Source organism: Takifugu flavidus, chromosome 21 (genome assembly GCF_003711565.1).
Source record: "Takifugu flavidus isolate HTHZ2018 chromosome 21, ASM371156v2, whole genome shotgun sequence".
Taxonomy (NCBI): domain Eukaryota; kingdom Metazoa; phylum Chordata; class Actinopteri; order Tetraodontiformes; family Tetraodontidae; genus Takifugu; species Takifugu flavidus.
Genome location: NC_079540.1, coordinates 8,900,489 through 8,913,407, shown reverse-complemented (window position 1 = coordinate 8,913,407; position 12,919 = coordinate 8,900,489). Strand labels below are relative to the sequence as shown.

The window sequence follows — 12,919 nt, the reverse complement described above, 5'->3', positions numbered from 1 at the left end:
AAACAAGTAGTATCAGACCAAAACCATATAGAAAGAACACCAGTCCAGAGGCACCCCTCATATAAGCAATCGCATGGTTTTGTGTCGATGCCTTCAATGAAGGCAGCCGCGCAGTTCTCGGCGGACCTGGAGGTGGACCCTTCTGACGAGGCCACGGTCAGTCCCATGGTGAACCCGGAGGAGCAGGAAATGGTCAGGAAGAAGATCCTGGACAGCCAGTACAAATGCTTTGAGAAAATGAACCGCCAGCCACCGTACAACAAGACAGGTAGGCGCAGGAAGAGGCGCAGCCCCCCCCCCCCCACGGACTTCCTGTTCTCCACGTTTAACTCTGTTCCGCCGTAGCTCCGTACTGCAGCCGCAACTGGGACGGATGGTTGTGCTGGGACGACACGCCGGCGGCCACCTACGCCTCTCAAAACTGCCCAAATTACTTTGTGGACTTCGACCCCACAGGTTGCGATTTTGCTCAAAAAGCTTTTCATCTAATTTAGGTGAACAAAACACCAACAATCTGTATTTAGCAGCTGTTTTCCTCTTCTCAGAAAAGGCCACTAAATATTGCGGAGAGGACGGTCAGTGGTTCCGCCACCCCGACACCAACAGGACTTGGTCCAATTACACGCTCTGCAACGAAAACACTAAAGCAAAGCTGAAGGTATTCCACTCGAGCAGCATGATCAAATGTTATTTTCTCTCCGCCATAAAATCCACCAACAGGCGGTTTGAACTGTTTCAAGGCGCACCAGAGTCCTAGAGCTGTGATTTAATGGCACAGTTTACAGCTCGTCTGAGGGGGTGACGGAGAAGCCTCGTCCTCTTTTGTGACAGTTGTGTCCTCGCGGTGCCACCTGCGTCACCCCCCACGGCGCCCAGCTTGTGTTCTCAGTGTTCCCAAATGAGAACCGTACCAGGAAACCAGAGTCCTCAGTCCTGCGGGTAGCCGGGGGGCGAGGACTAAAAACAGATCTGGGAAAAGCACATTTACTGCAGCCTGCAGGATGTTTGGGCTTCTCCTCACCTGAAGCATCTGGTTGCCTGGATCGAGAGGGTATTTACGTTTCCAGAAACAAGCGTTGCAACCTTGAATTTGTGTCTCCATCCCAAACACGCCTTTGATTGATGGAGGGAAGAAAAGTTAATTTGTTGGTTTTGGGAAGCGGCAGAGCCAGTTCAGTTCTTAGCCCACATTCGCACTCCGGAACCGGGAGAGGCGCTTCGAAGCCAAGCAGACTGTGCCCGCTCGCAAATAAAAATACGACGAGCCGTCCTAAATGGGAACGTCATCCTCAGCAAAAAATAGCCGAAGGAATCGAAGCTGATCAATCGATGGCAGAACTCATCTGCTCGCTCTGTTTCTGCTGGAACCTGATATCTGCTGACTCCGTTTCTGGCTTCAGGAAAAGCGCCTCAGCAGTTTCAACCCAAAGGGAAATAAGGCTAAATCTTTGTTCAATAGTTCTCTGACGGCTCAGGGGGCTTTAATCCACCACTCCATCAACTTTATCCTCTACAAGATGTCTTCTTCTCAGCAGACCACAGAATATTTCAGACCCATTCCTTGTAATATCTGTTGTTTAACATGCAGCAATAGTGATTTGATTCACTTTTACTGACACTTATCTCCAACTGGGCCGGTGTGTTTTGCTATTTTGCAGTCAGCGTACATCCTCTTCTACATGGCCATCGTGGGTCATGCTTTATCCATCGCCTCGCTGCTCATCTCTTTGGCAATCTTCTTCTACTTCAGGTGACAAATCTGACCTGGGTTTGGATTTTGTACCTTCTGGCATTGACGTCATTAAGATGCTCCGTCAGACAGAAAGTCGGGATTTATGATTCGCACCGAGCCAGAAAACGAGCGATGCTGACGTTTGTCCCTTTATAATCAAATCAGATTTCCAGCTTAATCTCTAGCTAAAATGCTAAATAAACACTGGAGATTTGATTAAAAAAAACTGCTGTCACAAATTAGCCAACCCGAGTGTGAACACCGCACGCCAGAAGTGTGACTAATTTCATGCCAACTCGATATCTTGTAGAATATTTAATTCTTTTGCATCTTTTTAATTTTCCCAGTGTCTTTTTCACACTCTGCAGCTTCTGTTATTGGCTTGCATGTCTAATTTTCAGGATTAAACTCTATTTATACCAGCAGAGAGAGAAATGAGTGCCACGCGAGGTGGCTCTGCAATGCTAATTTGATGACTTGTTACCTATTTATGTCATTTAATCCAAGTCGGGGGGGGGGGGGGGGGGAGAGTGTAAAACAAGTCCATATTACATCATGTAGCTGTATGTTGCTCACCTGTGCTGCTTAAAAAAAGGTTCCACAACAGTGAAAAACACCTAAAGAAATGTGGTTGAACATTATGCTGCATGAGAAGAAATTGCTTCATTTTTCTGGCAGAAAGATTTGTTTTTTATTTAAAGTTGCTTCATTTGTGCTTTTGCGCCCAAGTGCTGCATTTCAACGCATTAAATTTAACGCCGTGAAGGCGTCGCCCACCAAAACATCGCTGTCGATCCAGGAGAAATGTTGCAAGAACCCCCCCAAGTTTGTTGGAAAGTTTGATCTGCATAAATCTAACAGCACATCCCAGAAATACAGCCGGACACTCGCAACTCATCAGGATCAAAGTCCTGATGAGTGAACATCTGGCTGTAAATCAGTTATCGGTGGCGATTTCTTCGTTATTTCAGCCACGACTTAAGTGTGAAACACATCATTAGGTCTTATGGAATCCAGATGTGGACATAAAACAGCCCGCTTTAGAAAAACGTTGAGACGGGTGACGGCGAACGTTGGATCGAACCTGTCTCAGTTGGTTTTGGCACAGAAATTTGCAGCGTGTTTGTCTGTCGGAGGTTTAATTCCTCCTCAGGGACTTTTGTAGGTGGTTTGAGCACCAAAATCGCAGCACAGACCACAACTGAAACGGGCAGACGCGAACCACTTTTACTCAAATATTTACTTTCAATTTGCATGTCAGGATTCCGTTGCACTAAAGTCTGTGGGCAGCCAGTAATGAGCCCCCCCCCCCCACCCCAAACCTGACACCCTGGGACCCACAATGCATTATCTACCACCTGAGATGAAGCAATTTTTTTACATTTTTATTTACATTTGTTTTACATCTGTTGTTACTTTAAGCAGGAATTATTGTCAGTATGTTGTAACTATATCTGCTTCTGTGGCTCCTCCACAGGAGTCTGAGCTGCCAACGCATCACCCTGCACAAGAACCTCTTCTGCTCCTACGTGCTAAATTCAGCACTCACCATCATTTACCTGGTGGCGGTGGTCAACAATCCAGAGGTGGTGAGCAGGAACCCGGTGAGTTCAGTCCTGGAGATCAGTTCTGGTCCCGCCCAGTTGCCCAGTTGATTGGTCATCAACAGTTGTCCACAGCTCCAATGCGACCAAGTCAGGCGAAGGCTGACCTAGTGGTTCGAGCCATTTCCAGGGCGCCCCGTTAGGCAGGCTGTGGCCCCCATACTGATATCTAGGGCCAACTCATGTGTTGGAAGCCAACATGTTGGAATTCCCCCACAACTCCACCAGTCTGTCCAACTCCTCAAACGGTCTCTCACCTTGAGCTGCCCAGTTAGTCACTGGTTGTCCCGCCTGCCGATGCACCGCCTGACCTGTGTTTATTCAAGAGGCGCCGAACAATTGCATTTGATTTTATTGTAAAATAAAGATGATAAACAGAGAGAGTGAAGCGAGCTGGGAGCAGAGATTTACTGGCTGTTTGGATCCAAACAGCAGCCCAGCTGCACCATAAATCCTGCCCTTGCTCGCCAGTAGCCATGGTGTTGACAAAACATCAACACGGGTTTATTGGACTCTACAGTCACATTCACAATCAGGTGGAATTTAAAAATATGTGTAAAGTGAATGTCAAATACAAGACGTTTCTCTAACCTCAAACTTGCTATTTGAGTCTGGCAGCATCGGACATCTCGTGATCGAACGCCGGGGTTGGTGAACGCAGCCTCCTGGTTACAGCTGGATCTCTGTCCAGATGTTGGGTCTCGGTCACCAGGGCCTCGGTTTGGATTCTGGCGCTTCGCCACGTCGCACATTTGCCAAATCTGCGTGGCGGCCGTGGTCACCAACGCTCCTCGTCCTTCATTTGTCGGCGTTCTGAGAATCACGATTAGCCAGGATTCACAAACGTCTGGTAGGAAAAGTTGGGAAATGTACGGTTGGCAAAGACCCGCGAGTCGGATTTCTGCCCAGATGGGCCGCTGTGGAGATTACTGAGAAAATGAGCTCTGTCTCAGAGTCCACAGAGGGGCTGAATCCCCAAAACACCAGAAACATCTACGTGCTCACATCACCGTGGCTAACGCTGAAAACAGGACACAAACACATCAAACCGCCAGTAACCGCCATATTAGTGATTTATTTTTGTCATTTTAGATTAATGAAAGATACCAGATGACACATAAAATGATCAATAGCTTGTTTAAAAAACAGCTTTTGAGGATAGTATCGTGTTTATATGGTAGACTTCTGCTCGATTCTGGAGTCCAATGCCTGGTTTGTATCCTCAGGAGTGTGTAAATTTAACATTTTAACTTAGAACATGCTGGTGGTGTAAGTGGGCCCAAGACAGATCCAGGTGGAATACCTGCATCTGTTAAACGGAAGATATTCATAATATAAATGGTTTGGAATCACCGGTAGGCTTTTTACTTGCCTCGTGATATTGAATTATTATGAAGAATACCGTGAAGCGATTGCTATTTTTCTATTTAATAATACTAAAACGTGTGTAGAAATACACAAGATAAAAAATAACATTAATGACTTTGGTTGTTGATTATTGGAAAAGATTTGATGCACTTGTCAGTCGAGACTAAAGCCGTTAGCGGTCGTTAGCTGGATGCATAATTTTCACATTAGCCCCACAGTCACGCACAATTTACATAATAACACAAAATCAAACCCATCGACTTTATAAACTACAGTACTACTTCAATCAAAGAACCCGATCTTTAGCTTAACGCCCCCGGCGAAGCAGCAAAAATGGAATGAAAAGAGAAGATAAGAGCGTCTCCGGAGGGGGTCAAATGAAGAAAGGAGAACATTCTGTCTGCAGAACGCAGCCTTAGCTAACGATGGCACATTAGTCGTGCAGAAACGAACTCATCTGTCATGAGCACGTGCGCGTTTCTGCGTCTCCTGCTGGAACGATGCGAGCTGTCGCTAACCGATGCGTCTCCGTCTGATCCCGCTCTCTGCAGGTCGGCTGTAAAGTGCTGCATTTCTTCCACATGTACATGCTGGGCTGCAACTATTTCTGGATGCTGTGCGAAGGCATCTACCTGCACACGCTCATCGTGGTGGCCGTGTTCGCCGAGGAGCAGCACCTGCACTGGTACTACCTCCTCGGCTGGGGTGAGCGTAAATATCAGTCTGTAAAGAACACGTGACTGGATCCCGAGGCCGCGGCGCTCCGCCCCGGGACGCCAAATGAAATTCCAGCATCTTTCGCTGCTGCTTAAGCGGCAGATAAATTCAGCTGAACTCACTCATGACCTCAGACACTTCCCCCGCCCCCAGGTTTTCCTCTGGTGCCTGCGTCCATCCACGCCGTGGCGAGGAAAAAGTATTTTGACGACAAGTGAGTAATGATCCAGAAACATCTGTTAGCAAACTGGAGACGGTTATGCAGCCGCACGCACGTGAATAGTTTTCCTCGTGTGTGTTCTTTGGAAGGGCCGACGGCCTCACTGATACATTTCTTTCCCCCTCTGTAGCTGCTGGATGAGCGTGGAGACACATCTGCTGTACGCCGTGCACGGCCCCATAGTGGCAGCTCTTCTTGTGAGTGAGGGGGAAATTCAAGGAAATAAAGCCCTCAGCGTTGCGTTTGTTGGACAGTTGTGCTAAATCTCGGCGATAATTGGGTTTTTTTTGCTTCAGGTGAACCTCTTTTTCCTCTTAAACATCATCCGAGTGCTGGTGACCAAGCTGAGGGACACTCACCGAGCAGAGTCCAACATGTACATGAAGGCAGTCAGAGCCACCCTCATCCTGGTGCCCCTGCTCGGAATACAGTTCGTCATATTCCCCTGGAGGCCGGAGAACCGCATCGCCGGGGAGGTGTACGAGTACATCATGCACATACTCATGCACTACCAGGTACTCGCAATCAATCCACATACGTTCCCTTCGGAACTCTATTCTAGCGTAATTCCACTGTCAACGAAGAAGCAGGAAGGAACTGTAATGAATTCCTGTTAGAGGAATTAGGAATCCAGGTAACGAGCTTCCCCGCAGGGCCGGATCTGTTCGGATCTGGTCAGTTGGGAACGTTTGTGTTGGTGCTTTCATTTGTGCGAGTGCCTGATGTAAACAACTGCTCATTTAAACACGCTTCTTTAGCCACTTTTTACCGCTAACGTGCCGCTGAATTGATTCACAGGAAGCTGATTCATACGTCGCGTCCCTCTGCAACACGCTAATAACCTCACGTGTTTTTCTTGTCTTTTTGAGGGATTACTGGTGGCAACGATATTCTGCTTCTTCAACGGAGAGGTAAGAACTGGTTTTACACACAGCTGAAGGCCATTTAACACCAACACCAGCTTTAATTTTCCTTCACAGGCCAGTATTTTTCAGCTCCCTCTAGTGGACGAGTGTCCACAATGATTCAAACGCATTATTTGCTTCGGTAAAAGCTATTTTTCCTCTTTAAGGATCGAACGTGACACGACAGATTTACCTGCCGTTGCGTGGATTCGTAGATAAAGATGTATCTGCTAGGAGGTCACTAACAAAATCTGAATCACTCATAGCTAGCATTAGGCTAGTATTAGGCTACTGAAGCTGCTCTCCCGGCTGCTGCTGGTGGTATTCTGGGGTTGCGTGATGATGATGACCGTTCGGGCTCCCCTGATTCCTGCTGCCATCATACCTGCTGTGGGATGGCTCAGCTCAGCTTCATTGGTATTGTTTGTTGCAAGATGGCACGTGTGGGAGCTCCGCCGTCGTCATCACGCTCGGCTAAGCTAGTCCGGTTTTACGTAAGCTGTCATTTTGGAGGAAAGGTTCGTAAGCGTCACCTGTGATGAAACGCTGATGGAGCAGTTGCCCTTTTCTAAAGGTCAGCATGCAAATGCTATTTTGGGAGCTTTTCTGTCACAGAGGAAGCAGAAATAGTCCCTTGTTGCTGACGATAAGACGGCTCAGAAACGGTTCCTCCAGCTGTGCCGACGGTGAACTGGACACGTTGGGTGTGCAGTTTTTAGACAGAGACTATGTATTAAAGTCCAGATCTTGGGTTCGTGGTGTTGTTGGTGTTGGGGGCTCTTTGATCGACAGGTGCGCTCAGATTGAAGGGTAAACTAGAGCCGGGCGTCAATAGCAAACTCTTGCAGTTCCTGTTTACAAGAAGTAGACTTTTTATTTTTAGCTTACCTGATTAGCATCAAGAATATGGAATATCATTATTCTCAAAGTTTGGAGCGCCCCAGGGTTGGTGCCGGGTCGGGCTGTAGCTAACAGGCTAACTCACACAATGGAGGGAGCCACTTGTTTGTTGCGACTGTATAATGACCTATTCAGATCCCGTAATCAGGACACTTGTTTCCGGGGCTGTTTTTTTTTTTTTTTGGTAATTTCAAGGCCAAACTGCACAGACCTGCCTTGTTCCTTCCATGGCCTCATTGTGAGGTTAGGTCAGTGAGACAAACAGCCTTCCTGCTGTATTTGTGACATCAAGCAAGATGTTTCACATGGAAGCTGTAATCCCCTGTTCTCATTATAACAATTACTGCCAACATTTATATAATTAAGTCATTGTGCCTGAGTAATTAAAACTATATTAGGGTGGTATGGAAGAAAAGGCTTTAGCGCCGTACCGGATGGTAGCGGTTTATTTTAGTAAAAGGTTCAATAATCTGGCCTTTGAATCAGTGGGTCGTGAGTAAATCAATCATTTCACAGAAAAGTTTGGGATAATCACTTCGTCACTGATGGTGAGTTTGGTTAGAACCAATAACGCTCCCACCTTTAAGTTAGCATTAGCGTACAGTCCAGTTGGACCAGAAATGTTCTCCGAGAGGGAGGGTTTGCAGCAGTTCCACACCAGTGATGGTGGATGCTACTGGGGCCAGATCTGTTTTTGTTTCCTGCTGCGTATAAGATTCTCCGTTTGTCCTTGTCCTCCAGGTCCAGGCGGCTCTGAAGAGGCAGTGGATGCAGTACAAGACCCAGTGGGGTCAGAGGCGAAAGGACCACTGCTCCATGCGCTCCACGTCCTACACGGCCACCTCCATCACCGAGGTGCCGGCCTTCATGTATCACCACGAGTGTAACAGTGAACATTTGAACGGGCGCCACGCCGAGGACTCCGAGCTGGTGGCGCTGAAAACAGGCGAGACGTACGCGTGAGCGGGGAGTCTGGTGAGGACGAGGGGCTGGCGGTGAGCCCAACTAACTAGCATAGGAGCAACAGAGACGTAGGGTCGGCCGGCCAAAGCTCAACAATTGGTCCCCGGGGGCTGATCGGTTCAGCCCGGGTCTCAAATACGGGTCGTTGGTCGGATCAGAGCCGGGCTACAAGAGGACTTTAATCTGAAGCTGCTTTTTCCGTGGAACTATGATGTCAAGAACAATCGGCATGTGACAGAACCTCCTCAACCTCCTCAATCCTGCACCTCATCGGAGGGTGGAGCCGGCCTGGAGTGGGACCGGCGAGGTTTTCTCCGGGACGAAGCCACTGGAACGGGAACGCTCGTGTCGACCTTATCGGTGCCATGATTACTCTGGTGAAGGTCCGGTCCTCACCGATACCAAAGGGTACCGCCCGGTGGCTGGAGAACAAAGGGATGGACTCAGTCTCCCACCCACTGGGTCCAACCCAAGGATCCAAAAAGTACTGATATACCGAACCCTCGCCGCTCTCTTCCCAACCCTGATCCCATGTCCACCTGTGTGATCCGGTCTGGAATTGTACATATTCTCTTTGAACCACGTTTTCCTTTGAATTGACCCGATTGTCTATTGATATCTCATCCTTGACGGTTTCCAGGTGTTTGTCCAGGTGTGTGTCCAGGTGTGTGTCCTGTGATGCTGCACTCCTGACCGCTTTATCTGTCAGCAGCTGTATCTTGTGCCAATTCCAAAAAAAAAACAAAAAAAATCCACAGGGCTGAGGAGCTAAATCCTGTTTGTCATTAAAAAAGAACAATGTTTGTTTTCAGTCACATGATCGTGGTTTGTGTGATTCCCACAAAAAGGGCCGTCTCCTCACAGACCAACTCGGCTTCTCTCTCCACGTGTTCTTCGTCACGTCTTCTCCATCACGTGTTCCACACGTGTTCGTGCACGTTTCCGCCACAATCTTGGACCAGAAGACGTCGATCCGCATCAGCCAAAGTGCATTTAGGTGTGAACTGGTTCTGTGTGACGCTCATCAAGTAGATTTACATGCAGCACTTCCTGTGACCCAGTTTACAAATAACAAATAACAACCCCCCCCCCCCACACACACACACACACACACACACACATCGCCCCCCCGGGGATCCCAACTAAAGTTCAGAGCCTGAAAATAATTCAGAAAGTTTTTAGATTATATAGAGATTTTATATTGTTACCAGATAAAGAGAAGAAACAAAGAGCATAAAGTAAAGAGAGGATGGATGGATGGGTGGATGGATGGGTGGATGGATGGATGGATGGATGGATGGATGGATGGATGGATGATGGGTGGATGGATGGATGGAGGAATGATGGATGGATGATGGATGGGTGGATGATGGATGGATGATGGATGATGGGTGGATGGATGGATGGAGGGATGATGGAGGGATGATGGATGGATGGATGGGTGGATGGATGGATGGATGGATGGATGATGGATGGACCTGTGTGCTCCTCAGCAGCACGTGTGAAGCACCTCTGCGCTGATGCTCATCCACCTGTAGAGACGCACCAGCCTGGTCACATGACCACACTCTTTCCTCTGAGCTCCTCTCCTGAGTCACCTGGTGAACATCAGCTGCGTGAGGATTCAGGCTGGAACACGTCCACACAGGTGCACAGGCTGCCCTGTGAATCACCTGTGCCCACCAGATGGACACTGCGAGACAAATTTAAACGAGTTGTGGACGAATCTTCATCGTTCCTTCAAATCTCGCGTTCAAAGCTCCTCTTTTTTGGTGCTAAAAGTGACAATCGATCCAGAGAAAAACCCTCTTTCTGTGGTCCGTGTCGAGGTTCTGGTGCCGGTTCATTTGTGCTTCACCTCCATCGTCATGGTGACCCGTGTGGACCGAGACGCTCCGTTGAGCAGGTGGACGCTGGTCTTCATGTGTAAACACTGTGGAATACTGACGGCCGATTTCGCTACCTTCCCTTCTGTCCTTCCCCTCTGTCCTTCCCCTCTGTCCTTCCCTTCTGTCCTTCCCCTCTGTCCTGTGTTTGTCTCCTTCTCCCCTCCGAAGGGGACAGAAAAGACCAAAACTGGTTGATGTTTTTGTCTTGTTAGGAGAAACGGAGCAGGAATACCATGGATCAGGTTGATTATGGAGGACAAACGTCTTCCAGTCCAACTCTGGCAGCACCGGCGCCGTTTTTAAACAATGTCCTCATCAACATTTCAGAGCTGACAGGTTTAGGCTGTGTGTGTGTGTGTGTGTGTGTGTGTGAGCCACAGCTCTTCAGATTATCCACCAGTCTCCATGACCGACGGTGGTTGTTACTGGACCGGTGAAGGCTCCCGCCTCGGCGTGAACATTTCCGGCCCTTCAGCTGCTGTCAGACGTCCAATTTCAGGCTCTGCTGACGCCTGATGGCCAACAGGATGGGGGGGGGGGGGACATCACCTGGTGGCGCTGAGGTCCAGTGGGACGTGTGTGTTCCTGGGGAGCCACCTGAAGCCCTCAGAGGGAGACCTGACAGCAGGGTCAGGGGGACCCTGGGAGCAGGCTGGGGAATTAGCATAATGCTAATAAGCGTCACATGCCGCCGCTCCAAACACGGCTCGGCTCATTTCCAGCTGTCACAGTCAGACGCTGATTACAGTCGAGCTCCGGCGGCGCCAGAGACGGTCAGAAAAACCGCCCGAACTTCTCTGACGGCGCCCGTGATGGTTCCTCGCACGGAAACGTCCGCAGAGGGACAAAACCCGAGCGTGCGGGATTGTCGCCGCCAGTGAGGACGAAGACGATGTGAAGACCTCCACTCGGCTCTCGTCTATCTCAGAGCCGCACTGCAGGCGTTGCCATGACGATGTACTGCTCTGAGAATTGAAAAGCCCATCTCCTGAACCCCTGCAGTGTAACGATGATAGCAGCTTCGCGGCTAAATCTATTGCTATCGTCATTGTAGCCTGTACGGGGGTGACCCAGATGAGGGGGCGTGTCCACGGTCGGTCCCCAGCGGATCCCAAAAAAAGGCCGTGCGGGCACGTGCGCTGCAGAATTTGCACATTAACGCACGTGAACCCCGAGCAGAGGTGGGAACCGCAGATCGAAGGTGACAGTCAAAGCATCGGAATCCTCCGGGCTCGGGACTAATCCGTCCCTTTGTCTCTGGAGGGGGGGAGACTTTGATCTGATGGGATCCAATGTTGGAATCTGCATCCACACGCAGAGGAATTGCACCACTTTGTGGAGGAGAGAAGATCATAATCACGAGGGATCCAGTGGTAATCGGCTCTCCGGAATAATTAACCAGTTTCAGAGAAGCTCTTTTCACAGCACTTTATTCCCGTTTTAAGAGGCTGTAAAGGAAGATTTCATCGGAATTTCCGCCGCCGTTTGGCTCTTTGGGAGACAGCAGTTCATCACACGAAGCAGATCCGCCTTCAGGTCCACGGAAGACAGAAATTCATCACCGGGGACAATCGTGATTCAGCACCTCGTTGGCAACAAGGACACAAACACCACAGAAGAAGGCCAGAGGGTCGCAGCCCACAGCTATGGGAGGACGGGAGCCCGTGCCCATGTCCAGCCCAGATGTTTCTGTTCTACCACCTTTTTTAAATGTGCCATTTGGCATCGTGTTTCCTTGTCTTTTGTTGGTGGTGACGCTCCGTTTACGCCGGTTGAAGAGGCCTCGGCTTTGAAAACAGCTGGGACGGCCGAGGAGCCCGTTTCAGCACGAGGAAGAGATTTTCCTCCTCACTGGTATGAAAGATCAAATGGAAAAAACGACCCTTTAAACGCGTGAAAATGTGCTGAAAATCTAAGATTCCATAATTACTCAGCTGGTTTCAGACAAACAAACGAAGCATTTTCCATCCTGATCGCTGCTAATGCTAAAGCTAAAGCACGTAACAGCTTTCAGCCGAGAGAAGGTGGCGTCAGGTGGCGTCTGACCGTCACTGGGCGTTCCGATCGGAACAACAGGGATGGAATGTTTGGTTGTTTTTTCCCGCCTTTGCATCAAAGCCGGGACAGCCGACAGATGTGACGCGTTCGCCAGCCTGCTGCTGAGGCCGAGCAGGAACCACCGGAATTCCGTTCATTCCCGGAGAATTAGGGAGGGAAAAATCCACCAAGGATTGCCAGGAATCCTGTAAAGCATCAGCGATTTTCCAGTTTATTACAACTGTAAGACAATCAAATGTGGTCAGAACTGCAGAAGCTTCCAAAGTCCAGGAGTCCAGATTTATAGTCTCTGAAGTGCAGAACAACACGGTGGTATAAGAATTAACCCCTGGGGAACGCCGCCGAACGAAACATCTGTAGCCATTCACGTTCTTCATCAGGGAAATAAAGGCAGTAGAGGATGAGAGGGGGACGACTGCAAGTTACGGGACATTTTGGACCAAAAGGCAGAAAAAGTAGCGTTGTAGACAAGAACTGTGGGCGGAGCCGCCTGATTGATGACTTTATCCAAACTATCGGAACAGCAAATGCAGGGATTTCTTGACAGAAAACGTTGTTAAAAC

General features: G+C 49.1%; 1 protein-coding gene across 3 annotated transcripts in view; it reads left to right on the top strand.

The window, feature by feature from the left end:
• calcr (calcitonin receptor) overlaps nucleotides 1–9,224 on the top strand; it is a 30,007-nt gene extending 20,783 nt beyond the window's left edge. For all 3 annotated transcript variants that reach the window (XM_057020877.1, XM_057020876.1, XM_057020878.1), the window contains 11 exons: nucleotides 103–268; nucleotides 346–456; nucleotides 546–658; nucleotides 1,659–1,750; nucleotides 3,210–3,336; nucleotides 5,256–5,409; nucleotides 5,575–5,635; nucleotides 5,772–5,838; nucleotides 5,938–6,156; nucleotides 6,511–6,552; nucleotides 8,188–9,224. In XM_057020877.1, the coding sequence (XP_056876857.1) occupies nucleotides 103–268; nucleotides 346–456; nucleotides 546–658; nucleotides 1,659–1,750; nucleotides 3,210–3,336; nucleotides 5,256–5,409; nucleotides 5,575–5,635; nucleotides 5,772–5,838; nucleotides 5,938–6,156; nucleotides 6,511–6,552; nucleotides 8,188–8,409 (1,374 nt within the window). In that variant the 3' untranslated portion in view covers nucleotides 8,410–9,224. The remainder of the gene's footprint in view (nucleotides 1–102; nucleotides 269–345; nucleotides 457–545; nucleotides 659–1,658; nucleotides 1,751–3,209; nucleotides 3,337–5,255; nucleotides 5,410–5,574; nucleotides 5,636–5,771; nucleotides 5,839–5,937; nucleotides 6,157–6,510; nucleotides 6,553–8,187) is intronic.
• Nucleotides 9,225–12,919: the final 3,695 nt, after the last annotated feature.